Source organism: Nanorana parkeri, unplaced genomic scaffold (assembly GCF_000935625.1).
Source record: "Nanorana parkeri isolate BGI_ZX_2015 unplaced genomic scaffold, ASM93562v1 scaffold434, whole genome shotgun sequence".
Taxonomy (NCBI): Eukaryota; Metazoa; Chordata; class Amphibia; order Anura; family Dicroglossidae; genus Nanorana; species Nanorana parkeri.
This window is the reverse complement of record NW_017306702.1, coordinates 973,735-1,001,721: the sequence shown is the minus strand read 5'-3', so window position 1 is coordinate 1,001,721 and position 27,987 is coordinate 973,735. Positions and strand designations below refer to the sequence as shown.

The following is a 27,987-nucleotide window of genomic DNA, read 5'->3' as shown; positions in this document are numbered from 1 at the left end:
GAGCCTTGGATCACAGGATTTTTAAGAACCTGTGCTGGAGCAAAGCATAAGTAATACCTCCTTTGTGCATATACCCTAAACCAGGGGTAGCCAAACTCCAGCCCCCCAGCTGTGGTCAAAACGCAAACCCCATTAGGGATTGCAACTCTTGACTGGCACAGCCATGACTTCCAGAGGCAGATGCATGAAGGTAATTGTAGTTTCACCACAGCAAGAGGGCTGAAGTTTGGTTACACTGCCTTACAATATATACAGTTCTTCAGTTCACTCTCATATCAGTGAGAGCTACTAGAATAGATACATGACATTTATAATCTAGTATATGTGTACAAGGTAGCTAAATGACCATTTTTATTCTCCAAAAGGCCCCTCAAGTGTTTAGTGCTTGTAAGTAAAATAAATGTACTAACCCTGAACTTGTATTTTGTGCTGCGCCTCAGGTTCTTCACTGTGAATGTGAGGTCATCTCCATTATACTTTGGCTTAAAGCCATAGCCCTGTGAAAATACAAAAACGTTAAAATGATGGTTTATCCATTCACAAAACATGTGGCTTTATATTAATTACAATACAACGACTGCTGGAAACCAACACTAAAGAACAATGTCAACCAATCAGATTAAAATGTTCACATTCACTGCATTTTATGCAATACTTTAATGGAATGAGTTACACAGCTTTACCGTTATTCATCCTAGTATTTTTTCTACTGCTGACTGCATGCCACAAAATCAAATTCAGCCAATTAAAAGAAAATGTCTCAGAAGGAAACTAGGTGGTTGCCAATGCTGACCACACTATGAAAATGCTAACTGACTGGCAGTCATTCTGACAGCCAGGAAAATGGCCTTAAAGTAGAACTGAAGCCAGTTCTGGATTGAGTAACTGAGGATTATAACACTGTTTTTTTGCCATATGTGTCCCATTGGAGAGGTTTATCTTCATTTCCTTTTTGGAGGAATTTCCTTTCTTTTCCTGTTGTGGTTTTCAAAGAGAGAGAAATCCCTGGTGGTCAGCAGGGCCAGCAGAACAACTATCCCCATTGGAAGATTCCTGTTCTGATGACAACCCAAAATTTGGGATTTTATTTCACTTTCACTGATAATGGTCACAAGGACAAACAGAGGGTGAATCTCCATGACGGGGACACAGACAGCAATAAACACCTGACAGGTCTCCACTCTATCCAGAATGAGTTGCTCTTTAACATAAGGTGGTCAGCAACAGCTACCAAGTATCTCTCTCAAGACAAGATTCTGTCAAATCAACATATTTCTGGATTAATTCTATACAATATTTATAATATAAAATAAACAAAAGTAGGCAAGAAACCAGAAGTAGCAAGAAATATATTATTGTATGCACATCTAGAATAATATACCGCATATGTGTACAGTACTTGTGATTATTATTGTCATTTATTTTCTTTCTACAAGAAACACATTTAATCTCAAATTCTTACCACCACCTAACACCGGCCAACTGGGCTCAAACAATATCTTTAGCATATAGAAGATAGAGGTCCTTGAGTCCAGCTGCCCTAACTCCACTCTTTAGCGCTACACACTTACAAATACCAAGTTCTTGTACAAAAGGAGGACAAAGAGTTAGCTGACGTTATAGAGATTGCTTTAAATCAAGCTTCAACACAAGTATGAATAACTGCAACCTAAATATATATGTATATTGTTTGAGTACACAAAACACTACACATGATCATAAACACTCATCAATATGACATCAAGCATGGAGCCAAAACTACTCAGAATGGCTGAAAAAAACAATGTTAATGTCCTGGAATGGTCAAGTCAGAGTCCAGATCTCACTCTGGCAGAGAATTTGTGGCTGGACAAATGAGGCTGCTCATTCACAATCCCCATACATCTTGATAGAACTGTGATAGTTTTGCAAAGAGCAATGGGGAAAATTGGTCTAATTAAGAAAATCTTTGCGAGAACCATCCATACACACTCAAGGCTGTAATTGCTGTCAAAGGTGCTTCTGCTAAATGCTAACTTAAAAGGGGCGTATGACCTATGCAATCAGTTACTCTGTGGTTCTTTTCAAATATTATACCTGTTACCGAACAGTATTGAATACAAAATGCTTACACATTTTACCACATATGCCCATTTCAGTACACAAATCTTTCTTTAAAAGCATTATAGAGTAATGCACAACATGCATTCCAGGGGCCAAAGGAGACAGTATGGTTCTATGAGACTTCTTTATGTTATATGGATGGACAGCTGTGTCCCTATGCTCTGGGGTTGGCTCAAAGGAACTCCTAGTCTCTGAATCTCATCTAGCTCAGGCAGCTGCTGTCTCTCACTTAAAAACACTATATGAATCACCTAGACTAATAGAGCATTAGAAGTAACCCTATCACACAGACATCCAGATATGGTGCTTCCAAACTGGAACAAAAGCTGCACCAGCTATGTCGGTCACGCAGGAGACTACAAGGATCTACAAACATCCAGCGTGTCGTCCTGGTGACACTTGCACTTGCTTGAAGAAAAATGTCAGCAGGTGGGGGGTTTGGCCACCAGCAGGGGCCGCCCCTAGGCTTTGTTTTTCTTTTGTTATGTGCCTAGCATCCTACTCCTGCAGGTGGCGATATACCCTACATTCAGGATCTACGATCTGTTGCCCTGTGTCCTTCAATGGACGGGAGAGGAAATAGTGCTCACAGCATTATTTCTGACTGGACCGCAGGCACTAATGTGCGGCCGATCGCATTGAGGCCAGAGAGCGTGGCTGCGGTGCCATGCACTTCAATGCACCGCCACGACCCTCCGACCCCACAACAAAGTGAGCCAGCTGGAATGCGATCCTGTGTGTTCCAGCCCCAATTGGGCTGGAACGCACTGTGGCTGGTGTGAACTAGCCCTAAAACATGACAGGCACCCAGGAGAAAAAATGAAAACAAACGCCAGCAGATACTATAGCAGCCAGGAGTTTGTTTACATGCCAGACCGGCCACCAATGCAATAGCTACTTTGTCACCAGTAAAAGTGTTTAACCTGCTGAAATGCACAGAGTAACGTTATACACATTTTCTATTATGTTTAATGATTGTGGCACTTTATTTTGTTTTTTTCATTTTGCGCCCACAAAATAGATGCACATTTTTCAACATGATCACACATTTACACCCCAAAACATATATTTTCTGAAAGCAAAGGCCCTGTAATACCAAAATTATGGTACTTGTAGCATATATTTGGAACAAATATATACTACAAACTGAAGAGAGAAGCTGATTGGTTGCCATGCACAGCTGCTCAAGTTTTGATAAATTCCCCTCACTGAATCTTATCTTCATTGTGTAAACTACAATCCACCATGTAATAAACACGAACAAAGACATGCATGTTTGATGTCCAGCTTGCGTGATCCCCATAGCTGACCCCCCCCCCCCATAGATACAGTGGGGAAAAAGCAGAGACATAAAAGGACAATGTGTTTTTCAAAGTATTATCAGGTGGAAAAAAAGAAAAAAACTGAAAAAAAAGAAAACGAATGCAGTCACCACATTGAAGGACTGGAAAGATGCAATATATTACGTATTCGTTTTTGGATTGAAATATGATATAAGGGTTATAAACAGCCTCCAATGTTCTGGGAAGACTTTCCGCAAGATTTTGGAGTGTGTCTGTTAGAAATTGTGCCCATTCAGCCAAGGAAGCATTTGTGAGGTCATGTACTGAAGTTGGATGAGAAGACCTTACTTTCAATTCATCCCAAAGTTATTCAGTAGAGCTGTGGTCAATGTTCTGTGCAGGCCACTCGGGTTTCTTCACAACTTTTCAATGTCTTTAAAGTGGTATTAAAGTCTCGTTTTGTTTTACATATATCTACTGCTAGAAAGCAGTAGATATATACAAAAACATTGAAAAAAAATTAAAAAGTTACCAACTAGGTAAAAACATACCTCTGCGCTGCTCGCACCTGGCTGTAGAACTAAGCGTGCAGGAGGATGTGTGCGGGCGCATGCGCAGTCCCTATCACCGGAGGGGAGAGGAGGAGAGCTACAGTGAAAGTCAGTACACGCAGCCGTGAATGTGCATGCCAGATAGACTCTGTCGGACAGGAAAAAAAAGCAGTCTGCACTGGAGGGACTGCTGAAAACTACTGGAAGGAAGATGATGATCGGATCAAAAGGCATCACTTAGGGCCAGTTCACACCAATTGCGGTGCGTTCCAAATCGGTAGCTGCTGGAACACACAGTAATCGCACATTAAACTCCCCCAGCATGCAGCATTTTTTTGCGTTCGCACTGGACCGGAACGCAGGCAATGTTTTGCAATACATCCAATCGAACTGTCATAACGGGGGGAGTTTATTGTGCGATTATTGTGCGTTACAGCAGCTACCGCTCTGGAACGCACCGCAATCGGTGTGAACTGGTCCTTAAGGTAAATCCTTACAGCAGCATTGGTGGGAAAACAGTGGGTTTGATGCAGAGGGGTAACTAGAAATCACAGGGCCCCATAGCAAAATTTTGTATGGGGCCCTGTGATTTCTAGTTATGCCCCTTGCAGCTGGGGGCGGCGGGGGGGGGAAGGAAGGTTTAATGTCACTTTAAGGAGCTGACTTTGTGCAGGGGGGGCAGAGTCATGCTGGAAAAGTAAAAGGTCTTCCCTTCGCTCACAAATATGTCTAAAACATCTTCTTCTGTACTAAAGCATTATCTGCACCCTAAACTAGAAACCCCTGAACTTAACAATTTGGAGGGGTGTCCACACAATTTTTACCCTTCCAGTTAAGGTGTGGTGGTTAGACGTCTACAAACGTTTTGTCAAACTGTACATTAGTACCCCTAAGCGGAATTAGTAAGATGAGATAGGAAAAGTAATCAATTACCGAACAGGATGTATGAATTTGTTTACTGCACATACCGAGGTTTCGTCTTCCATTTCCAAAATATAAGAAATTCCTTCATCGGACGGTGTACCTGAGGGTTTAGTCCATTGTACAGACAACCAACTAATTCCAGCTTTAATAAGGGTAGGACTTGCTGGCACGGTGGGAGCACTGCCTGAGGTGTGGAATAACACTTCTTCGCTGAAACCACTGAGGAAAAACGAGAATGAAATGGTCACGTAAAACCAGAAAGGAAAAAAAGAGTAGAGCTAGGTGCACAAAATAAAATGAAAACCTAAAAATGGAGAAGGTATCATACCTCATGCCCATGTCATTTTTTGCTGCAAGCCTGAAAGTATACCCCATTGCTGGTGACAGCTTAGTTACCCTAAACTGCTTCTGTAGTCCATAGTAGCACTGGGAAAACTCTTGGCACCCCTTTCCCTAAGGGATAAAAAGTGATATTAGTTCATTGCAATCTAATACAATAACAAGAATATAATTATTTCTTTTGTAAATTAAGTCTAAACATTTTTTTTACCTCAACTCAAATGTAAAATATGGGATGTAATGGTGTATAAAGGGTATAGGGCAGGGGTAGGAAAACACTGGCCCTCCAGCTCTAGTGCAACTACAAATCCCCGAAGGCGTTGCAAGACTCCGACAGCCACAGGCATGACTCCAAGAGGCAGATGCATGATGGGATTTGCAGTTTCATCATAGCAGAAGGGCCAGAGTTTGCCGGCCCCTAGTAGAGGGCATCATAACTAAGTGATCTATACTAGTTATGGAACAATATCACTCGCTATTAAGTAAACTAGGCCCTGTTTCAGTTTTTCAGAACTAGGTCACAAGCTATATAGCTGCTTACATCAGAGGTTTCTGAGATTGGAATTTCCCTAGGTGACAGGTTCATCTGAAATAGTCCCTCCTAAGAGATGGAGGATATAGAAAGGGGCAGGCAGAAAAAGCAATTATCCCTTTGTTAAAGGGTAAGTGCACCTTAAAAAACTTAAGAGCAAACAGCTCTGCCACTCTTGAGCCGGTTATATATACTTCTATGCCAGCTGAATGAAGAAAATAGAACAGATTCCACCATCAACTCTTACAATTGTTGATCAAGTAATCCCTGCTGTTTCTTTTGTATTCTGACAGTGGCCGCCAGCTGCTGTCATAATACCTGAACAGAGCTGGCATCCCATTGGCTGCTAGCTCTGTTCGGCCGACTACTTTCCAATATGCTCCTTAGATCAGCTGATGAAGGGATGCCGGTCATAAAGATGGCGACAGTGACACTCACACACATCAAATTTTGAAGAAGAACCAGCCGAAATTTGAAGCATGTATACTGGTCTTGAGCCTCAATAAAGCTCATAAAACTGCCAAACTATAGCAGAAAACATCTCTTTTCACTAGCCGACATGTCTGGGTACAGCAGAGCGTTTACAATATGACCACTACTTTTTTTTCTTCTTAAAGTCTGATACATACATACATACATACATACATACATAAATACGACTTGGCTACAGAAAATAATGGCACTTTGCCCATTGCATGTGCTGAGGTAAAGATGGGTGCTGCCATTATTCTTTGTGGCCAGGACTGCTCTGAGCATGGCACATGAGTTGGGCATTTTGGTAGATGAAGATCACTAAATTAGAGGCTGGGGGAAAGGAAGGGGGACCACACAAGTGCATTAATGGGTTTCATCTGCTTCAAGCCAAATAAGTCACAGTGTTACTGTAAGTTAATGGTTTGGTATAGATATTAGATAGTAAAGAAAGATTTACAAAATAAAAACAAAATATATCTTTAACTTACCTCATCCCACTCTAGAAGATAACTGTGTATCTTAGAACCATTGTCACATGATAGCTAGAAATAGAAACATCATATAGGTTATACAGAAAAAAAGATAATAGACGAAATAATCAATCATAAGAAGGGCTTGAGGGATGCCAGGTCTGAGTTCTGCATAATTCCAAGCTCAGCACGGGTGTGATAAGTGTTGAAATTATTTCCCACTGGTCATCAACCAGCGTACAGAAGAATACATGTCAGATAATGACTGGAAGAATACAGGACACATCTGTTTGGCTTTTTTGAGTATCAGGCAAAGCTGACTAAAAAGGAACCAATTTAGGACAGAAATGTAGGGGATACAACTGCTAAGCCGTGATTCTTATCCTTTCTTCAATGGTCAATCATTGGCCTTGAATAAGTACTGTATGTACCTATCAGTTGTCCCGCCATGTCAATGGGCTGCTTGCTTATTCTTATAATTATTTATTATATTATCATTTTTTAATTTCGTGTTTCAAACTTTATCATATCCGGGATGTCTCCTAGACTCTTGTTTGGACAGATTTAGGTGAGTTATTCCTAAGATTTACTAAGAATTACAGGCCTACAATATAAAACAACAAATTTCCATGAAAAACATTGTACAATGTACCGCTTTGGCATGCAAAAATACTGCATAATCAGACTGCCAGGGAGGTTAATGGATGCCTCAGTATTGAGGCCTGATCCATTTTAGGAATCGGGTGTCTGACAGTGATAGCAGTGCAGTATTCACCGCACTTGCTGTCACTGTTTGACAGCTGGTACAGATTGGAATTAGGAAGCCCCGATGCATACCGACTTTTTGCTAAATGTTTTAGCAACATGTTTTTTTGCTAAAACATCGTTTCAGCCTTCTGAACGTTCCGGGAATGATCAGAAGCCTTTTGAAACATCTGATCCTGGAATGCTGCAGGATTAGCATGTAAGGATCAGTGTCACTAAGGTTATTATTGGCTGTTCCTAAGTTTGGAGCAGCCTAATAACCAAAATGATTTAATGAAATTATTAAGCAGTCATAGTGAGATCTGTTCACAATAAATGCTTGAAATAATTTAAAATATGTAAAATAAGTGTAAAAAAAAAAATTAGGGAGAGAAAGAAAGGAGAGAGAAAATGAAAATGTATATATGATTTTAATAAATATTAACCGCTCACAATAAAAATGCAGACTTATTTTTCACCCTAAGGGGTTAATTTATTTTAATTTAACCGCTCATGATGACGATGTTCAAAGTATGTTGCTGTCACTGTGATACTTTTGGCTTTTAGAGAAAAAAAAACAAAATATGTTGGCTTTTAGTTTTAGGCTGAGAAGTACAGAAAATGTTCTGAAATCCTAGGCATGTGAGGTGTTTCCAAATGAAGGACAAATAAATTAATTTATTTTAATGCAATTTTTTAGCTGTGCTACTTTTCTAAAAAATAATAATCAAAACTGGGGAAAAAAAAGTGTTTTCTTTACGTTTTTTCCCCATATTTTTCATATTTTATTCATCCTAAGTGAAGCATTAGGCACACATATGTGCTATAAATATATAGCCCTATCTGTTCTCTAAAAAACAATATATGTGTGGGTGCACCCAGTAAAAAAATGATATTACTGTCGTGGATGAATCCCACAGCAAAAATGTAAAAAATGCGTCAGTCATTAAAGAAAAGAAACTGAAAAAAAGCTCAGTCATGAAGGGGTTAAACATCAGGAATGATTTGTCTGACCCTAGTCTTAATCAATCTCAAACAGGATAATACAGTAAGTGTGAGAGTTGGTTTAGAATTGTATAAAGTTGGGAAGTCAGAAGCACAATATGGCAACATTGACGCTTTTGCTTACACTGATAACGACCGTGTTATGATTTACAGATCAGAAAATAGCACGTCGCCTAATTGCAGCAAAACAAAACAGATGGAGCAGACTGTTTAAACATGTTGCCTGGCATCACTCTTCCAGTGAAGAGTACGTGTGAAAAGAAAAGACTGGATTATCAGTAGGCAGCCGGGGGTTTCCTGACAAGTGGTACATTAATTGTATGGGCAGTGAATTGCTGCTAGAAATGCGAGAGATTATTTACTTGTGAATGAATGTGTTCAATGGAAGTAGCAGGAAGGACTGCTTCCACTTTCCAAACACCAACTGACCGAGGGAACAGGTGCCATTTCCACCACTCCGTGCCTGATATCGCCGTTCTCATTTACTTTCAATATGTTCAATCAGTAGAACAAAGTAATCGGTTATATCACGCACTGTCCACCAACTTGATTAATTGTTTGAAATCAAGCAAAGCAAAAATATAATTAGCTTTGGAGGGTGAGATCAAATGTGTCTTGCTGATTAATGATGGCGGCAATAACAATAAAACAGATAAATGTTATGCGGAATTTCAAAGGACAATGCAAATCCCTTAACGGATTTGGCCTCATCAGATTAGTAAGATGGAGGGACTACAATTGTTACAGCACCGTATCATTATTTATTTATTTTTATTTCTTTGGAAACATTATTTTACGGCTGTGCCCAATGCCACATTTCAGGTGACACGGATTGTACAAGTTATAAATGAACTACCTAAAGGTGGCCATACACCTTACAACCATCGCACGACTTACGTTGTGCGATGGTTGTAAGGTGAATAAAAGTTCGTATGGCCTGCCCAACTTGGACAGGCAGATAGTACTTGCGATCATCGCATGTCTTCCCTGCTGAGGGGAGGGCTTACAGATGATTGCAATGGTGAGCGGGCAGTGTGCGCCTGCGCACCTCGGGCCGTGTGGCTTTCGTCTTGCGATCGCGCTACCAACCCGCCGAAAATCCTACGATTCTGCAGGTTTTCTAGCGTGCTCGTAAGACGAAAATCGTGCGACCTTACAGTATATGCGGTCGCACGCTACCCATACACTTTAGGATTATCGTACGATCCCGGGATCGTACGGGCAGCCTAATACAGGAGCTAAAGAAAGGAGGAGGACTCTCTGGGTTATTATATGAAGGGTATTAAACAATCAGGGATCTCCAGTTCCATGGCAACAGTCTTTAGGACTGAACTGAGATTTTTTAAAGGCTCATTCACACCAAATAAAGCAACTGGCATTTTTCAGCACCTGATCAATGTCAGTCACCGCAAGGGTATATAGAAAACAATTGTTGCATGCAACTGAATGAAAAGTCACGTTGACAAATCAAAGTTTAAAACACAATTAAAGGAAAAAGTTTAAGAGTGCCTTGTTTTGTAACACAAGGCACAGCCCCCACTGCCGGCAGACAGCGGACTACAGGTCCTTTTACCATACAGGCTGGTGTGAACAAGCCCTAAAAATGACAGCATGACCAGCTGTGTGATCTTTTTACACTGCAGTTAAATGTTACAGTTTGGCACCAACTTGACCCAAGATTTGCTCATTGGACAATGAAGAATCATCTAGTGTGCCGCGGCACAGTGGTTGAAAAACACTGCTATAGAGGTTGCACAGGCATGCCAACTCCTCCAGGATGGCACATCAATACGTGCTAATGCCAGAAGGTTTGCTGCGTCTCCCAGCAGTCTCAAGAGCATGGTGGAGATTCCAGAACACAGGCAGTTAGTCTAGGAGAGCTAGACAGGGCCATAGAAGGTCCTTAACCCATCAGGAGGACCGGTATCTGCTCCTTTGAGGGAAGCACAGACCTCTACAGGCTAGACAATGGCATTCTGACTAATATTAGGTATCGGGATGAAATCCTTGGACCCATTGTCAGACCCTACGCTGGTGCAGTGGGTCCTAGATTCCTCCTGGTGCACGACAATGCCCGGCCTCATGTGGCGAGAGTATGCAGCCAGTTCCTTGAGGATGAAGGAATTGTTACCATTGAATGGCCCCCCATACTCGCCTGACCCGAGTCCAATAGAACACCTCTGGGCCATTAAGTCTCGGTCCATCTGACGCAGCCAGGTTGCACCTCAGTCTGTTCAGGAGTTCAGTGATGCCCTGGTCCAGATCTGGGAGGAGATACCCCAGGACACCATCTGTCTTATTAGGCGCATGCCCCAACATTGTCAGGCATCCATACAAGCAAGTGGGGACCATACAAACTAACGAGTACCATTTTGAGTTGCTGCAATGAAATTTCAGCACAATGGACTAGCCTGCTGCATCATTTGTTCACTTTGATTTTTGGGGTGTCTTTGAATTCAGCCCTCTGTAGGTTGATCATTTTTCATATGCATTAAACGATGTGGCATCCTTTCGTTCCTAACACATTACCCAGTCCAGTATACAGTAGATATCCAGCATGATATTTTCCCCCCTTGAGATCTGATGTGATTTCAAAGTGTTCCATTACTTTTTTTGAGCAGTTTATATTAACTGACATTCCAATCTCATTCGTAACATATAACTCACCTTCCATTGGAGGGAAAGTGAATTTTTGGTCCGGTTTGTGATTCTTGGAGGGTTTGGGGTGTCCGGCTCGCAGCTCATTGTGGTAAAACTTACAGCCTCGGAAGGGTTCCCTTTAACAGAATTCAGTTCTGCTTGAACTCTACAAGTGGATAAATAAAACAGAAATATAACAGTAAATAAACACAGAGACAAGAGATCTGTAAAAGTACTGATTTATAGATTTTCAATTCCAGATACTAATCAATATTAATTTGAGGACATTTTCATATCAAATCTGACAGAAGCATGATAATGATTACATACAGTATATTAAGAGTTGAGTGATTTTCACTCAGCCTCATAGTTCGAGCCGACGTGTGACAATGAGGCTGTCACACGTCGGCTCAATAGATTGGAAAGTGAGCGAACACATACCGGCGTTCGCTCACCTCTCGATCTATCCCTGCAGAGATCCGTGACTGTCACTCACGGCTCCCTGCAGGGATTCCCCTCTCCCCTTTTCGATCCTCCAACGCTGACTGGAGGAACGAATGGGGGAGGGGGCGGGTACAGCTGGCTGTGCCTCTAGATAGGCAGAGCCAACTGTCAATCACGCAGCTGGGTGGATCTCGACAGTAATGTCAGGATCCGTCCCGGCTGCGGCGGTCTCAGTATACTGCGAGCTGTAGCGCAATATATTTACTGAGCTTTGGGTCATGGGAGGATGCTAGTTTATGTCCTCCCGTGACCCTGAGGAGAACTATGGGGAAAAACACTTACACCATAGTTCTCCTTTAAAGGAGAACTATGACATGAGTGATTTCTAAGCCGACCTGTGACAATGAGACTGTCACAGGTCGGCTCTGTAGATCGGGAGGTGAGAGAACACATAGCGGGTTCCCTCACCTCTCGATCCTGTCACGGCTCTCTGCCGTTGACAGGAGAGGGGCTGGATTCCCCTCTCCCCGCTCCGATCTGCCAGCGCTGACTGGCGGAACGGACGGGGGAGGGGGCGGGTACAGCTGGCTCTGCCTCTAGATAGGCAGAGCCAGCTGTCACTCACGCAGCTGGGCGGATCCCGTCATCTACGTCGGGATCCGCTCCAGGTGCGGCGTCTCAGTATACCGCGAGCTGCAGCTCGCGGTATACTGAGCTTAGGGTAACGGGAGGACGCTAGTTTGTGTCCTCCCGTTACCCTAAGGAGAACTATGGGGAAAAACACTGACCCCCATAGTTCTCCTTTAAGTAACTTTCTCCATGCATCTATTGCGGCCCAATAAATGCAGATTTTCTGCTTCAGAACAGCATGACAAATGCTTCCAAAGTTTGTACATTGCACTGCACAGAAATGGCAGATTTTGGACAATAGGCATCTCATGTGAATATTTACTTTGTTTACTTACAGTGCATTTAAAAATATATTAGATCTACAAAGTAGCAAAAATCTAATATTTTGTTAAGTTAAATGCAAATTGCCAAGAAAGCACAAAAAGTTTACGGGACACGCCCCCTTGGTCAGAACATCAACGCAGATCTGTATGCTTGCACATTGGAACTACTCTGTTGATCTCCACTTGCCTGCCATTCACCCATCATCCTATGGCTTTTATCCTAATTACGTTTGCGAGTACCTTTTTTCATTGATATGACTATCTGAATAAAATTTACCTGCACCTGGAAAGGCGCCGTTTTTGTGCTTTCTTTCCAGATTTCACAGTCCCCCTGGCTGCAGTGGGGCAGCATTCTGCAGCATGCCCATCACCACATGCCTCTGAGGAGTGATTGCCCTTGGCGCTTTTTTCTTTTCTATTGTTTCAAATGCAAAATTGCCCTTTAACATACATCTAAACCCAAGAACACGAATTTAATATTTTGCAGTTTACTAGTCCTTAGGTGTAATGACTGCACTTTTTTTCCCCAAGCTCTAATTGTTTCTTTGCTTTCACCTGGTGATCCTGTCCGAGGAGCAGCATTGTTCCCCTAGGCTAAGCACTCCTGTTCTCGACTCCCAGTTCACCTCTGTGGACCACAGAATACATTCCCCTTTGTTATGGAGAGGTGAGAGGTGCTCTATAGTCCAGAGAAGAGGCCCAGGCAGGGCTGATAACACTGCTTGAGATTTTAGTGCAGCACAGAAAGTTACTGCCCTCTGGATTTATGGAGAACAGTTATTTTTTGCACCTGTTAAATAACAGATTTAAAAAAGCCAATTTCAATGTATATTCATCACACCAAAAGGAGGCACATAAGCTTATTTTACATCCAGTGATGTCATCACTGAATCTCTGTGCTTCTCGATGCAGTGCAGGGAGATTGCTGGTGAAAAAGAGCCAGCATTGTGCTGTATATATAGCATCCTTAAAAACTTCACAGTACCCTGCCTCAGTACTCCTCTGAAGAGCCCTCAGGCCTGATGCATGTGGGTTGGTTCTTGGGAGGAGTTATACAATAATCACAATGATTTGATTGGTATATATCATTCTGGAAGAGTGGGTGTTCCTAGGCAGGCTGCATTTGCATGCAAACCTCCTGAGGTAACACCCATATGTGATGTTAAACCTTTATGACTGAAAAGACTAAAATCTAATGAATGAAGGGGCTGGGGAGGAATGGCTAGATGATGCTGGATGTCCTCCAGACAGGAAATAGGGTGTGCTCAGTACTCAGGATGAGTATGTCTGCCGCTGTATTCTTCCTTGCTCAGGAGATATTGCAACCCGCTGATCTTTAGCTCCCAGTTTCCCCAACTGATAGTCGGGACCAAGTGTAGGGTGAAACAAACTCTGATTTATTGAGAAACTGCGCAACCTTTTATACAGAAAGTGATCAGATTATAATCCCATCACATCCACCCTGCCCTCCCTAGACATTCTGACTGCACAACCCCACAGGGGTCCACCTGCTACAGAGCTCCAAACAGCCATAGCAGGAGTGTGGCCAGACGCAGGATAATGTCATTGCCCTGAGCTCCTTGGAGTACAAAGGGAGCTAGCGAGGGGTGGTGCTGACAGTCTTCTGATAAACAGGTTACACAGTATAACATTCTTAAACATAACCCAACACCAATACACATATAACCCATAAACTGATGACCATATCGTCACACTCTACACAATGAATGGTTGCAGCATCTAGTGCACAGTGAGAGAAGCTTGCAGTGTGCAGTGAAATCTGAGTAAGCAATTTCAGTCCAGGAGAGGAGCCGGTAGGACTGTAAGACTGAAGGGAAGGCTGGAGTTTTGCTTTAATATTTGCCCCCCAAAAAAATGTTTCATTTTGTTTTCGAGTGAAATCAATCTAGAAAACCAGCAATTACTCCCTTTGAATTCTCAAGTATCTGGTAACGGATGTGGGGTCTCCAGCACAGAGAGTGGGTTATGTTAGGACAATCAATTCAGGTGTCAGCAATAACAGGGTATTAATATCATGTCTGGAGGCGCTGAACGACACAGGAGTTCGGGGTGTAGGCGGAATTAGTCACAGGCTGTGGGATGCTTTTATCATGCAAAGAAGATGAAAACAACATAGAAAGGGAACTAATAATAGCATGTTACAGAAAACAGAGAATGGGAAACTACCATAGGCAGCATTATAGGCGAGCGCTTTCATTAAAACTCTACTTTCAGGACAGGTTCACACCATTTTCCGGACCAGATCTGGAACGCAATGCATTGCGATTTTGCCGTTCTGGATGGGCTTTCAGGTGCGTTCCAATGCGTTTGTATGTGGTTTTGATGCGTTTCCTTCGTTCCAGTGCATTCCAGATCATACAAAATGAGACATGCAGTATTTTTCTGGCCTGGAACAGACTGCACTGGTGTGAACAGAGGCCAGAAATAGCATAGGCATACATTAGGATACATTTTGGGTCCGGAAACAATCTGGTCTGGTGATGATCTGGATGTGGTGTGAATGGGCTCACAGCCCTATATTTCATACCCCTCATCTACATTTGATCATTTACAAGGCTCAACACTACATTTTCTCTTACAGTGTAGCACAGGCTACATTTTTTTACATGTGTTTTATGATCATGTAATCATGGGCATGTACAGTCTTCCCAGTACAGACCCATTCACAAGCATTTAAGACTCTTTCCAAGGGCTTTGCATATTTTTACAAAGCGAACATGCTTTTAGTACACATTGGTGTTTGAGTCAAGTACTTGTGCTGCTTCATATCACTGTGCTTGGACTTGGATGCTGCAAGCAATCGAATGTAATGGAAGTCAATTGGATCGGCTCCTGACAGTTTCTTAACACATGCTTAGCATTCGAGAAGTGTTTGAAGAGCTTCTAAAGTCTATTTTCTCAGAGGCAGTGGATAACAGAGCTAGCTGCTGTCAGCGGCTTACTGAGCAAACCACAAAAATCTGTCAATGCTTAAAAAGTATCTAAACCCAAGAACAAAAATGTAATATATTGCAGCTTTCCAGCCCTTAGATGTGGTGACTGCCCTAGCTTTTTGAATTGTATTTATTTTCACCTGTTGATCCTTCCAGTAACACATATCCTGTTCCAGGGTGACAAAATGTACCATACTGGAGCAGAGTTGTCACTCTAGCACAGGTCAGCATATCACCTCTACCTCTCACTTTCTCCATTACATAGAGATGAGGTATGTTCTGTAGTCTTTAGAGACAGTTGGGAATAATGTAACCGATGAGAGTGCAGCATAGGCAGAGAGCACAGGAAGTTCAGCGCACAAGAACCCTGTCTATGAGTACAAATAGGAGAATAGGAGGGAAGATTTTAAACTAATTACAAAGTAAAGATGAGGCATGTTACTGGAGAGATTAATATATTTATATCTTCCCAGAAGATGGCTACCAAAGGAAGTGCAACACTCAAAACCACCAGATTGTAGCTGTCATTTTAAGTTGAAAGTTAGAAAGGAATGCCTGATGTTAAAATTTCCCATTGCTTTTCCATTGTTACAAAAAAACATTTACATAGATTAAGATGGATGTCATAAAGAAAAAAACGTTAACGGTGAAACTGATGCGGAGCTGAAACATAAAATACATTCTGGTCTCAGAAGGGTTATGTACAGTGCCTTCAGACATCGTTTGTTGGGTCGTGTATATATGTAGGTATTAAACTACCACCTAGTGGCAAAGCTCTCATATTACTCTTACATAAAATGGACCGCAGAAGGAACATTTACAAAGCAGAATACCATGTGCAGTATGAGTCACTAGTTTTCCTTTGCAGCCTACACCAATATAGTTGAAGACATAGAAGACAGGCAACTGACCTGGCGTGGTAATCTGTTGCAGGCCTCAGATCATCCACTGTAACACTGGTCTTCACTCCACTGAAAGGAATACAAACATTATTTAGCCAATGAATGAAACAAAAACACATTCATATTATGCAGTTATATTAATGTATTAATTGACATAGCATCAGTAAATGGAACACTTTATGCACTGCATAGACCACTAAAACCCCTTCCCACCACTATAATAACAAAATCACTACCTCCAGTTCACAAATCGGTTGCTTAAAGGCTTGTTCACACCGAATGTGGTGCGTTCCAGAGCGGTAGCTCCTGGAACGCACCGCAATGGCTCACAAAACTTCCCCTTGTGTTCTGGGCGGGAGGGGGCGTGGCGGTGCATTGAATTCAAAACTTTGCCTGCGTTCCGTTCTGCAGTGGAACGGAACGCAGGCAAAGTTTTGCCACGTTCGGGAGATGGGCCGTGGAAGCGGTGCAATTGAATTCAATGCACTGCCACGCCCCCTCCCGCCCCAGAACACAGGGGGAAGTTTTGTGAGGGATTGCGGAGCGTTCCAGCAGCTACCGCGCTGGAACGCACAGCATTCGGTGTGAACAAGCCCTAAAAGTACAAGTTAATGTTATTACAAAAATCTTGCCAGCCCCTGTTCCTCATGGGACATAACTCCTTCTATACATGTATGTCTCCATTCAAGTCTATAGGAGATTATAGCATATGCATCGGCAGTGCGGCTCTTTGGGGGAAGATGAAGAGATTGGAGACATATACTGTATTATTTGGGGGCTAGGGGAATGTTCTGTAAAAACATGTACCTGAACCTGCACTTGCAAACATAGGTAAGAACATACAAAGGGTAAGCACAGAGAGACTGGTAGGACGTTAACTCTTGACCCTTGTGTCGCTGACCGCTAAACCACGGTATGGCTAATTCATGAGCATCAAATTACATAGGCGTTAGATGACAATGCACAAATGTCTTTTGGAATTCACATGGGACATTCAGAAATTAAAACCTCCATCCTTAAATATTTGTACAAATATATTACAGTCTGCAGAACAAGTACTTGTCCTGGACCTGCTTACTGACTGGATGCCGCTAATCCAATGTACAATAAAAAAAACAGGAAGCTGAACAAGTCAACAGGGGAGTCATAATAGACACTTCTATTTTTCAACACATGTATTATGCAGCATATTGCTACATTGCTGTAATGTCACAGGTGTGTGCATCACAAAACTGGTTGAAATGAATTACATATCTGTAGGGAAAGAAAAATAGATCGCCGTATAGGAATAAGAAGGGTTTGTGCAAAGCCTGGGGCAAAATTGTTGCTCATGGGATTCTACGGTTTGGACTTGTGCTGTTGTCACAGTGACAGCTCTATTGCAAAACTGATAACTGACACAATAAATAGAAAAAAAATAATCTATGCAATGTTTAGGTGTCAGCAGCCCCTGTGTGCTCAACATGTGAAAAAAAAACAAAAAAACAGAAATGGATGAGGAGCAGATGTGTTACCTGCTGTTTTGCTCCATTTGTTTAGGGCTACCATTCTAAAACAAAGTTGCAGCTATACAGCCGGTATAATGAATTTGGTCTTTTTTACAATTTTATAATGAGATTATTAGAGGGTTATATCATTTCTTTATTTGTAAAATCTTTATTTACTAAACCTTGATTACAGGGTGCTTTCCTGGCAAAATAGGACAGGCTTTCTAAAAGGGAAAAAAAAAACAGCTCTACTCGTCATCCTCTGCTAATTTACTAAATTAAAGGGAATGTATAAACTGGACATTTATTAACTTTATTTTTTCTTTTTATTGTCGGGTCTTAACAAATAGGATTTTGTTTTTCATGTAAAATTATTTTCTCGGAGTCCATTGGGGGACAACACAACCCTGAAGAATTCCGAGACATAAGTTTATGCTGCTGCCTCTAGGAGAAATGGAAACCAGGCAGAAAAATACATTGCATGCCCCTTTAAGAACATACACTTGTGCTCATAAGTTTACATACCCTGGCAGAATTTATGATTTCCTGGCCATTTTTTCGAGAATATGAATGATAACACGAAAACCTGTCAGTCATGGGTAGTATTTGGCTGAAGCCATTTATTATCAATCAACTGTGTTTACTCTTTTCCAATCATAATGACAACAGAAACTACCCAAATTACCCTGATCAAAAGTTTACATACCCCAGTTCTTAATACGGCGTGTTGCCCCCTTTAACATCAATGACAGCTTGAAGTCTTTTGTGGTATGCGTGGCTGAGGCTCTTTATCTTCTCAGATGGTAAAGCTTGCCATTCTTCCTGGCAAAAAGCATCCAGGTCCTGTAAATTCTTGGGCTGTCTTGCATGAACTGAACGTTTGAGATCTCCCCAGAGTGGCTCAATGATATTGAGGTCAAAAAACTGAGATGGCCACTCCAGAACCTCCACTTTATTCTGCTGTAGCCAATGACTGTTTAGGATCATTGTCATGTTGGAATGTCCAAGTAAGTACGCAGAAATAGTGGATCTAGAAGCTGAATAATCTTTTCTAGGACCTTCAGGTAGAACAAATAAAGAATCCAACTGTCTAAAGGAAGCGCCAACAGCCCGCAAAACATCCAAACAATGAAGAGAAATTTCCTTAGGATGAGCAGGAGCTGGACAAATTGAAGGTAAAACAATGTCTTCATTTAAAAGGAAGGCAGAAACCACCTTGGGTAAAAGGGAAACCTGCAGTCATAAAACAACCTTGTCCTTCCCAAATAGGGGTTTCCACAAAACAAAGCCGACAACTGGGAAACCCTTCTAGCCAAGGTAATGGACACAAGAAAAGCAACAGTTTTGAATAACAGACAAAGACATTACTCAGATATGTTCAAAAGGAGGTTTTTTGTAGAACAGATAAAACAAAGCTCAAATCCCATGGAAGAAGAGGAGACCTAACAGGAAGAGCCACACATGGAACTCTCTGAATAAAGGTAAGAATCTAGGAAATAGAAGCAATAGGACGTTATAAAATGACCAACAAGGCAGATACCTTATACCTTTATGGTACTTGGAGCTTAACACTGATCTACCCCAAGCTGACGTAAACACAAAAGTCTCAATATGGAAAACCCCCAGGGAATCACATCAATGAAAATAAACCTTCCATGTACAGTGACAAATCTTACGAGTAAAATATCTACAAGCCCTAAGTATAGTCGGAATAACAGAATCTGGAATTCCTTTGTCTTTCAACACTTGGATTTCAACAGCCAGGCCGTTAAAAACAGCGACTGAGAAGCAGGGCGGAAGATTGAGCCCTGAGATAACACATCTGGCCAATCTGGAAAAAGACAGGGATCATCTGCAACAGATGAACCAAATCGGCATATCACACCCTGCTAGGCCAATCTGGAGCAACGAGAAAGATTGGAATTCCTTCGTGTTCTGTCCCAGTATCCAAGGAAAAGAAGGAGGAGGGAAATGTGGCCAGTGTGTGAAATACAAAGTATCTCTGTTCTCCCCAACAAGGGGCATAAAATGGAGGGTGAGAAATAGACGATTCAGCTTTACTTCTGGGATACAGCCAGCGCTACAAGGGAGAAAAACCAAACACTCACCTTGCAGGGACTGAGAGTAAAAACAACTGGGTCCAAGCTTGAAAGCACGATTGCAGGCTCAAGTGTCACTAACTAAAAGCCTTCGATCCAACTCCATTTGGTGAGTACCCACCCAAGGGGGCTGTCGGACCACCGCCACGAAATATATACCACCATCAATATATATCATTAACAATTTCCTTTGTACACGTTTTTTACGTTTATTTTTCGTTGACCAATTTATTCCAATTTTTTAATATATTTTTTGCACGGATCGTTTATATATTGTGACCTATTCGAGGTCTTTACACAGTGGTTGGAATTTTTTATTGTCCCAATCATTTCTGTTTTTTCCACAGCACTATTGTATTATTAACTTTATTTTTATTTTATATATATTTTTTATGATTCTATGTAAGATATCACTTGTTTTAGGGCTAGACCCCCTAAACCTAAAAGTTCATTATATCACTTGGTTATACTAAGTTTCTTATTTGTTACACCTTTAGCGCTTTGATATACATTTTTCTCGGCCATAAAATGGAGGGTAAATAAGAAAAAAAAGGAAGATGAAACCTCCCAATCCAACTTTCACTGCTGATAGAAATGCACTAAACTGTGTTGAGGAAACCAGAAAAATGGACAGCACCTGCAAAGTAGATAAAAACAAGTGCATCGTGAAATCAGAGTCTTAAGGTGGCCATACACTCTACAACCATCGCAAGACCTTAGTCTTGCGATGGTTGTACAGGGATTAAAAAAACGTACGATCTGCCTATCTTGGACAGGCAGATCGCACTCTCGATCATCGCAAGCCCGCCCCCCTGAGGGGCGGGCTTCCGATGACCGCAATGCTGAACGGGCAGTGTGCGCGTGCGCACACCGGCCCGTTCGGCATTTGTCTTCCGAGCACCGTTCTAACCAGCCGAGAATCGTACGATTCCCGGCTGGTTTTCGAACATGCTGGTTCGACGGAAGACGTGCGACCGTACAGTAGAAACGGTTGCACGTCTCCGTTCACACTGCTCGATTCTCGTACGATCGCGGGATTTCCCGCGATTCTCGTACGAGAATCGAGCAGTGTATGGGCACCTTTAGTCTCTTAGAGATGGCAGGAAATTTATATAAAAATACATTGAACTCCACATAGAAGCATTTAGCCAAATAGGAGTCTAAAAGCACACAGCCAAAGTAAACTAAAAAACAAACAAAAAAAAAGGAGAACCAACCAACCTTATAAAACATTAGAAAAAAAAAAATTTTTATTCACACCTCCATGGCCCTGTTCCTGACATAACAGGAATCGCCAGGTAATATTGACCTGACTGCTATATGATGAAAACAGGAACACAGGACCACCGCTGGATGGAGCATGAGAACGGAGACCAAAAACAACATACTTCATAACCATCACAGGATGAAGCCAAAGTACTGAGACAATAAACCACTTGCTTAATGACCACCACAGGATGAAGCCTAGGTACCAAGACTAGAAATGACCTTATTCACGAGTAGAGAAACTTCCAGGATTTAACATATCCGGCATGAATCTCTCCGTTTTGTCGGCTAGCTGGAGATAAATCAACAAGCAGCTCTTGGTAGTAGAATCATCAATGAAGAAACAAAATAAAATAATAAAGCAGAAGAGAAGTAAACACCATTCTCTTGAGGACACTACAGTAAGTGAAACTGGCAGGTGTGAGGGTTTATGTCCTTAAAATGGCAGTTTTTTTTTATTTTTTTTGTCAATTTCTCCTGGTGGCAGCAGAATAACCCTACATATCAATTCTTTAGAACTGTGTCCCTCAATGGACGATAGAGAAATAGACATTTTAAAAACATTTCTAATTTTATCTTCAATAAACATGAAATATTACACACAAATTATGTAATCTTTCATCCAGCCGTGGAGCTTTAGGCTTCTATTCACATGGCCTTTTATGACCGATTACTACCTGCTGCAAAACACCAGTTCATACAGCTCAGTAGCTCAAGCTATAACTTACACAGTATCAAAGCAGTATATGCTTAGTGGTTCAACCCTTCTTGTAAGTAACTTACAGTAAACACATGATTTAAGGGAAACCTGCATCTGACTGCAAGGTCCTACTTTTAGGTGAACTTGTGCTTCTCCTACGCAGGGCAAAGTAAGTTCACTTTAAGAGTAGCCCCACATGCAGAACATACTCAGTCGACCATTACATCGTCAGTTCTTTGTCTTACCACTGGGAGCCCCCCAAAAAACACCCAGTGACTGAAAATGAGGAAGCATGTGACAATACTATTTCCATGTGATAGCAGTAGTAATGGTGACTGGAGGCTTAGGCACCTAGGAAGCTGCCAGAATGCCTACAAGGCTTTAACTATCATTACCTCCAGCTGAAAGGAGCAGCTATGGGGGTGAAACAAGGAGAGTATAAGCAGCTTGAGGTGTTCCTCTTAAAGTGAACCATTTAATTTTCTCTACATTAGGTAAAGCATAGGTTTAAAGCATGCTTTGGAAAAAAAAAAAAGTACACACGCATATACATCACACACTTTCCACAAGCAAATATTTTTTCTGCACCTACCTATATGCCACCTTGAATTTTTCATCCTTTCCACTGTTGGATAACAATATTTCATATGTATAAAGCTCAGGGTTGTTTGTACTATCACTCTCTTCACTGATCAAACTGGAAGGCGGTGACCAGGTCAGTATCACAGATCGTGCTTGAATGTCAGACACCTACAAGGATGTGTACACACAAGTTTAGACAGAACATAGATTTGATTGAGGCATTATTCCAGAATGTGACATCCCTACTATACATGTACAATGACAATAATTAAAATAATATATGGGAATAAACACTCTTCCTAACATATATGAATGTAAAAACCGTTTTACAGAATTACACACTTACTTAACGTATATGAACCCTTTCTTGCTCCAGGGCTATGTCAGCACTACATGGAACACAGAAGTCTGTATGTAAGGTGACGTTGAAAGAGGAGATGTGGGAGCAGCTTTGTTCTGTTTAAAACTGCTCATCTTCATTCAGCACTGACATTCCATCATGCTCACTACTCTAGCATCATACGTACTAATGCTCATTGCGAGCATTTACCACGTATCTAAGTATACAGCTGAATGATTTTTTACATCGTCAGTAAAATATGCCGCATGTAAAGTTCAGAAACGTCAAGCATTAACGGACAGCTGAAGAGAGTCTATAAATCTTCCCTCTAATGGAAGTGATGTCACATTGATGAGTCACTGCAAATGTGCTGCACAAGGAGACAACCGACATGGCCTTTTCACAAAATCAGGCGGTTGCTAAAATGTCTCTTGCAACATTCAGTTAACGTCAGCCGATCACAACCACTTATAATGCACTCCAATTGCCCTAAATGAAAATAAAGCAAATGGTTAAAGATAAATTCCACCTTTTAATAAATGCACACATATTCAGAAAATAAAAAATGTGCATTTATTTTTTAATTTTTATTACTGCTGTGGAAGAATCACACAGCAAAAATGTAAAAAGTGTGTCAGTCATTTATGAACAGAAACTGAAAACTAGCTCAGTCATGAAGGGGTTAAGAGACAATAAAGCTTTGCAACCACGATCATTGGATCACAGGTGCAATGCTCTTGCAGACTTTTCCATCCAGTGTCCGTCTGTACCAAGGTAAGGACATTTAGCAACATGGATGGGAGGAAGAATGAATGGACAAGTGCGGTGATGTCACCGCACTTATATGTCATTAATAACTACAAGTCCCTCTGCCCTCTAATGGGACTTGTAGTTTTTCCATTCACAGATCCTGCAAAAGATCTCTGAATAGATGATGTGGCTGTATGGATGGAGCCACGTCAGATTAAAAAAAAAAAATTAGCAGCAGCCTGCAGGGAGAAAAACCCTGCGAGATGTGGGTGGCAATGTGACCATGATTCCCCTGAATATGGTTCTAAAAGGTAGACTTGGCCTTTACCAAGTAGTTACTAGACATTTTAGCAGCAGTTGAAAAGTGTTTAAAAAAAAAAAGGTGGATCCACTTCCCATAAATTCTTGTTTTAACCCGACATTGTCTTAACTGCTATTACAGTAGTGGGAGCACCCAGAATCTGTGCTGCTAGAGTATCATTTGCCTTAACCATCTTCACCAGTTCAGAAGTACTTGAAGGTGATCATAGCACAACGCTGAACGTGATGTCACAGGCTTTCAGCAATTATTTCCAGTATCTACAAAGCATTTGGGAAGATGCACACCAGCTTTTGTCTGACCTGCTTTTATTTTCCTATATGTGCCAATATGAGTGCAAAAGCAGCCTGAAGCAGTTAAATAGTATTTATCTATTTTGGTCCTCTGTGCCCTACTGGTGAGAGCTCTCTTCACTTCCTGTCCAACAGTCACATCAGAAAGTGAGAGCAAATGCCTCCAAAATGAGAGAAACACCGGTTGGTCAGCAGGGTAACCAGATTTGCTGATGATGACCCCCCAAAAAAGTAATTTTTTTTCACTTTTAGCAATAACAGGAGAAATGGAGATGGTGAATCTCCTAATGAAAACACAGACAGCGAAAATAAACCTGACAGGTGTTCTTCACCACCCTATCCAAAACTAGTTTTGGCTTCAGATGCACTTTAAATGAAAGTCAAAGCATCTCAGAAGCACCTGTAAGTATACTGCATTCAGCTCACTCCTGAGCCAGAAACCTGTCTACTAGGGGGTCTACCGATAATTGGGGACGATATTCCCCAAATTACCGATAATACACACTGTGCGAATTTCAGCCAGTTCTTGAGGAACCGGACAAATTTTGCACAGTCGCTGCCGCTGTCTGGTCGGCATCCCTTGATCAGCTGATTGAAGGAGCCGGAAAAACTATGTAGCAACATAGCCGGCAGCCAATGAGCTGCTGGCTCTGTTCGGGTATTCTGGCGGCCTTCAGAATGCAAAAAAACAGCAGATAGCAGGGGAAGCATAGCAGGGGATGCTATTGGCTAGTTCAATTGCAATAGCCAATAGGAGGCTGGCTATTGCACCCACCCACTGCCTCCTCTCAATCAGCAGAGGACCAGACCTGGAGGAGAACTTTCTCTAATTGTAAGAAAATGACACGAAATATGATTTTTTTATGTCATATTCCTTTTCTCTAAGCATAGGGTGGAAAAGTTCAATAATAGATGATTGTTTCCGTTGTTGCATAAAGTTCAGAATGTGTTTAATTTAAAGTTACAAAATATTACAGGATATGGTATATCTTACAGAATGAGTCTATAAGATGCTTGATGATTACAAAATATAGTATATCTTACAGCAGAAATCTATAAGATGCTTAAGAAACGTGTCTTTAGTTAGTAAGTAAAAATAGTCCTAACAGGTGTCTGTCTATTCAATGTGAGTGTGGGCGTGTCTGTGGATCTGTAGTGTGAAAGTGTGTGTGTGTGTGAGTGTGTGAGTGACCCCTGAAGGATCATCCCCCATCCTTTTAATAATGCTTTTACTTTAAAATAACCTATGTGATGTTTACCTTAAAAGTCTTTCTGATTAGCATAAGGGAGTGCCATACGCTTAGTAACTGACTAATGTGTTCTCCTTCTATCCCATGTTGGGCATCATAGTCTATGTCCTGAGTAATGTGTTTTATTCTTCAAACCCATTTTAAAGGCCAAGTCTTCTTTCATCCATTCCCAACAACTGTTTCAACATACTTAGGTCTGCCTGTCAGCTTACTGATTGATTACCAATTGTAAACTAAAAATCAGCAGCACCAGTCAAAACTGGATCTCTAAACTTGGATAGATTAAAATATAGAAAATCAATCATCATTTAAGGTTCACACATACATATTTCAATATATCTGGTTTTAACACTAATAAATAGCTGTACTCAGGGACAAAATAGTAGCTGGAGTAATGAGCTGGTCTTAATAAGTCCAGTTGCCAAATGATCGCTGAAAATGTTCAGTGTTCTAAGATTCTGTCACCCAGTTTCTCAGGCTTTTATCTCTAAAATCCTTTCATATAACTGACGATATTGCATGTGGTTTGGGCTATTACCAAAGCAATCTAGGAGAATTTCTTAAATAAAGAAATTTACTAGACCCCAGGCTCTTCAAACCAAAACAGAAAGTTGCATGTATTACAGTTACTTTAATGTCTAGAAAAAAAAAAAAAGAAGAATATTGCCTTTCTTCAACAATAATATAAGACGAATTTCAGATCCCTTTGATCAGAGAGCCAGCTACTAATAATTAAATAAGGAAATAAAAGTAAATAATAGAAAACTTGGAGGTGTTGCCAATAGCAACTAAACAGATTCCAGTTGTCATTTCTCATTTGCATTTAAAAAAATTAAAGCAATACATCACATTTGTTGCAATGGGTAACAACTCCAATTGTGTTTTCTGCCACCTGTAAGAATATACCAGTGAGATTCCTTACACAAGTGGGTTTTGCTTGCCATATCCTCCACCTAGTTACATTAAGAAAAATCAAAATACCTTCAAATCGCTTCTCAGTGCTGCGCACATTTTCCTAATTAACCTGCGATTGTCTGCATTAAAGGAGCATTCCAAATATTATTTCAGGGTGTTTTTGTTGATCAGTACTTTGGCACTGGCACTAATTCTAAGGCTGCAATGTTTTCTAAGATTTGATCATTGACAAAACACACATTAAATTCAGTCTAGCCATGCTATTAATTATTCATCACATTATGATTTCAGATGTTATCTACTTGTCTTTCAAAGCTTAAACAAGAGAAAGAATGATGTACTACACTGTATAGTCTAGTACATGACTGCAGTCTTTCAACAGGTGTTTTCTTTTTAGATCTACATGAATGTGATGTGCTGATTGCAAATATTTGTTATCAGTCAGAGTTAGGCTGGGTTCACACCTGGGCGTACGGAATATGTGCGTTTGCCGCGTGTTTTTACAGCGATTTGCGGTAAAAGAAACAAGCGACAAACGCGCGCTTACGAGGGCTATCCGGCTGTATCCTAATGGATACGCGTTGCAAATACGCCCCAAAGACGCTCCTGTACTTCTTTGGGCGTAGGGTGTTTTTCAGCGCGTTCCTACGCGCTGTAAAACACCCAGGTGGGAACCATGCCCATAGGCAATTATTGATTTTCACATGTTGAGCATTTTACAGCGCGTAGGAACGCGCTGTAAAACGCCCAGGTGTGAACCAGGCCTTATAGTGACTCTGTCACTAAAGAATACAAAGAAAATAAAGTCAGGCTGTAAAAGAAGCTTACTTACCCATCCTGTGACCCGTTTGTAAAAACTCAGCAGCATTGCTAATCTCCGCCGCTGCTGGTATCTAACACTTCTATGTGTGTCAATCCACAACAAGAGACAGGCAAAGCAGCTATTCAACACACACCCGGAGATCGTGCCAGAGATCAGCAGCATGGTGGAATTTGAACACACAGGCCACTGGAAATGTAAGTACCGTGTTTCCCCGAAAATAAGACACTGTCTTATATTTTTTGGGGCTAAAAAAAAAACACACTAGGTATTATTTTCGGGGTAGGTCTTATTTTTTTTTTTTTTTTAATGTACAACAATCCAAAGTTAACGCAAATCCAAATTAAATAATCCAAAATGGCAAAGTTAAGAATAGGGTGATCAAGGGTGCCGTACCTTTCCAAGAGCAATTTGGTAATCAACCACTGGCCAGAATGAGCGAAACACTCTTTCACTATTGATTCCTCACAGGCGGAGTGCATTTGGTATCACTCCGCCTGTTGAAGGCACTATAGTGGAAGCATCGGCTTATGCGGCTCTGCTCCCTCCGCTACCACCTCTGTTCCTCTAGAGCTGGCTTCGTTGGCACAGCTGATTCTCTCCCGCGGCTCTTCAAGTTCCCCCTTATTCCACCACTGGCCCTGGGAATGGTCACAACTAGGTCTTATTTTTGGTGTAGGTCTTATATTTTAGCAATTCCCAAAAATAGTACTAGGTCTTACTTTCGGGGTAGGTCTTATTCACGGTGAAAAAGGGTATATAACTTCTCTTTTATCTGGATGTTTTTTGTTTTACCTTTATCCCAGTAGTGAGAGGGTGACTGTAACTTTTTAAAAATGGTGCTTCTG

The 27,987-nt window shown here is 41.3% G+C and overlaps 1 protein-coding gene across 3 annotated transcripts in view; it reads right to left on the bottom strand.

The window, feature by feature from the left end:
- Nucleotides 1-27,987, bottom strand: part of FNDC3A (fibronectin type III domain containing 3A) — a 185,162-nt gene that overhangs the window by 23,847 nt on the left and 133,328 nt on the right. For all 3 annotated transcript variants that reach the window (XM_018560141.1, XM_018560142.1, XM_018560143.1), the window contains 7 exons: nucleotides 22,463-22,620; nucleotides 16,328-16,387; nucleotides 11,093-11,231; nucleotides 6,695-6,748; nucleotides 5,190-5,314; nucleotides 4,906-5,080; nucleotides 411-497 (listed from right to left, as the gene is read on the bottom strand). In XM_018560141.1, coding sequence (XP_018415643.1) covers nucleotides 411-497; nucleotides 4,906-5,080; nucleotides 5,190-5,314; nucleotides 6,695-6,748; nucleotides 11,093-11,231; nucleotides 16,328-16,387; nucleotides 22,463-22,620 — 798 coding nt within the window. The remainder of the gene's footprint in view (nucleotides 1-410; nucleotides 498-4,905; nucleotides 5,081-5,189; nucleotides 5,315-6,694; nucleotides 6,749-11,092; nucleotides 11,232-16,327; nucleotides 16,388-22,462; nucleotides 22,621-27,987) is intronic.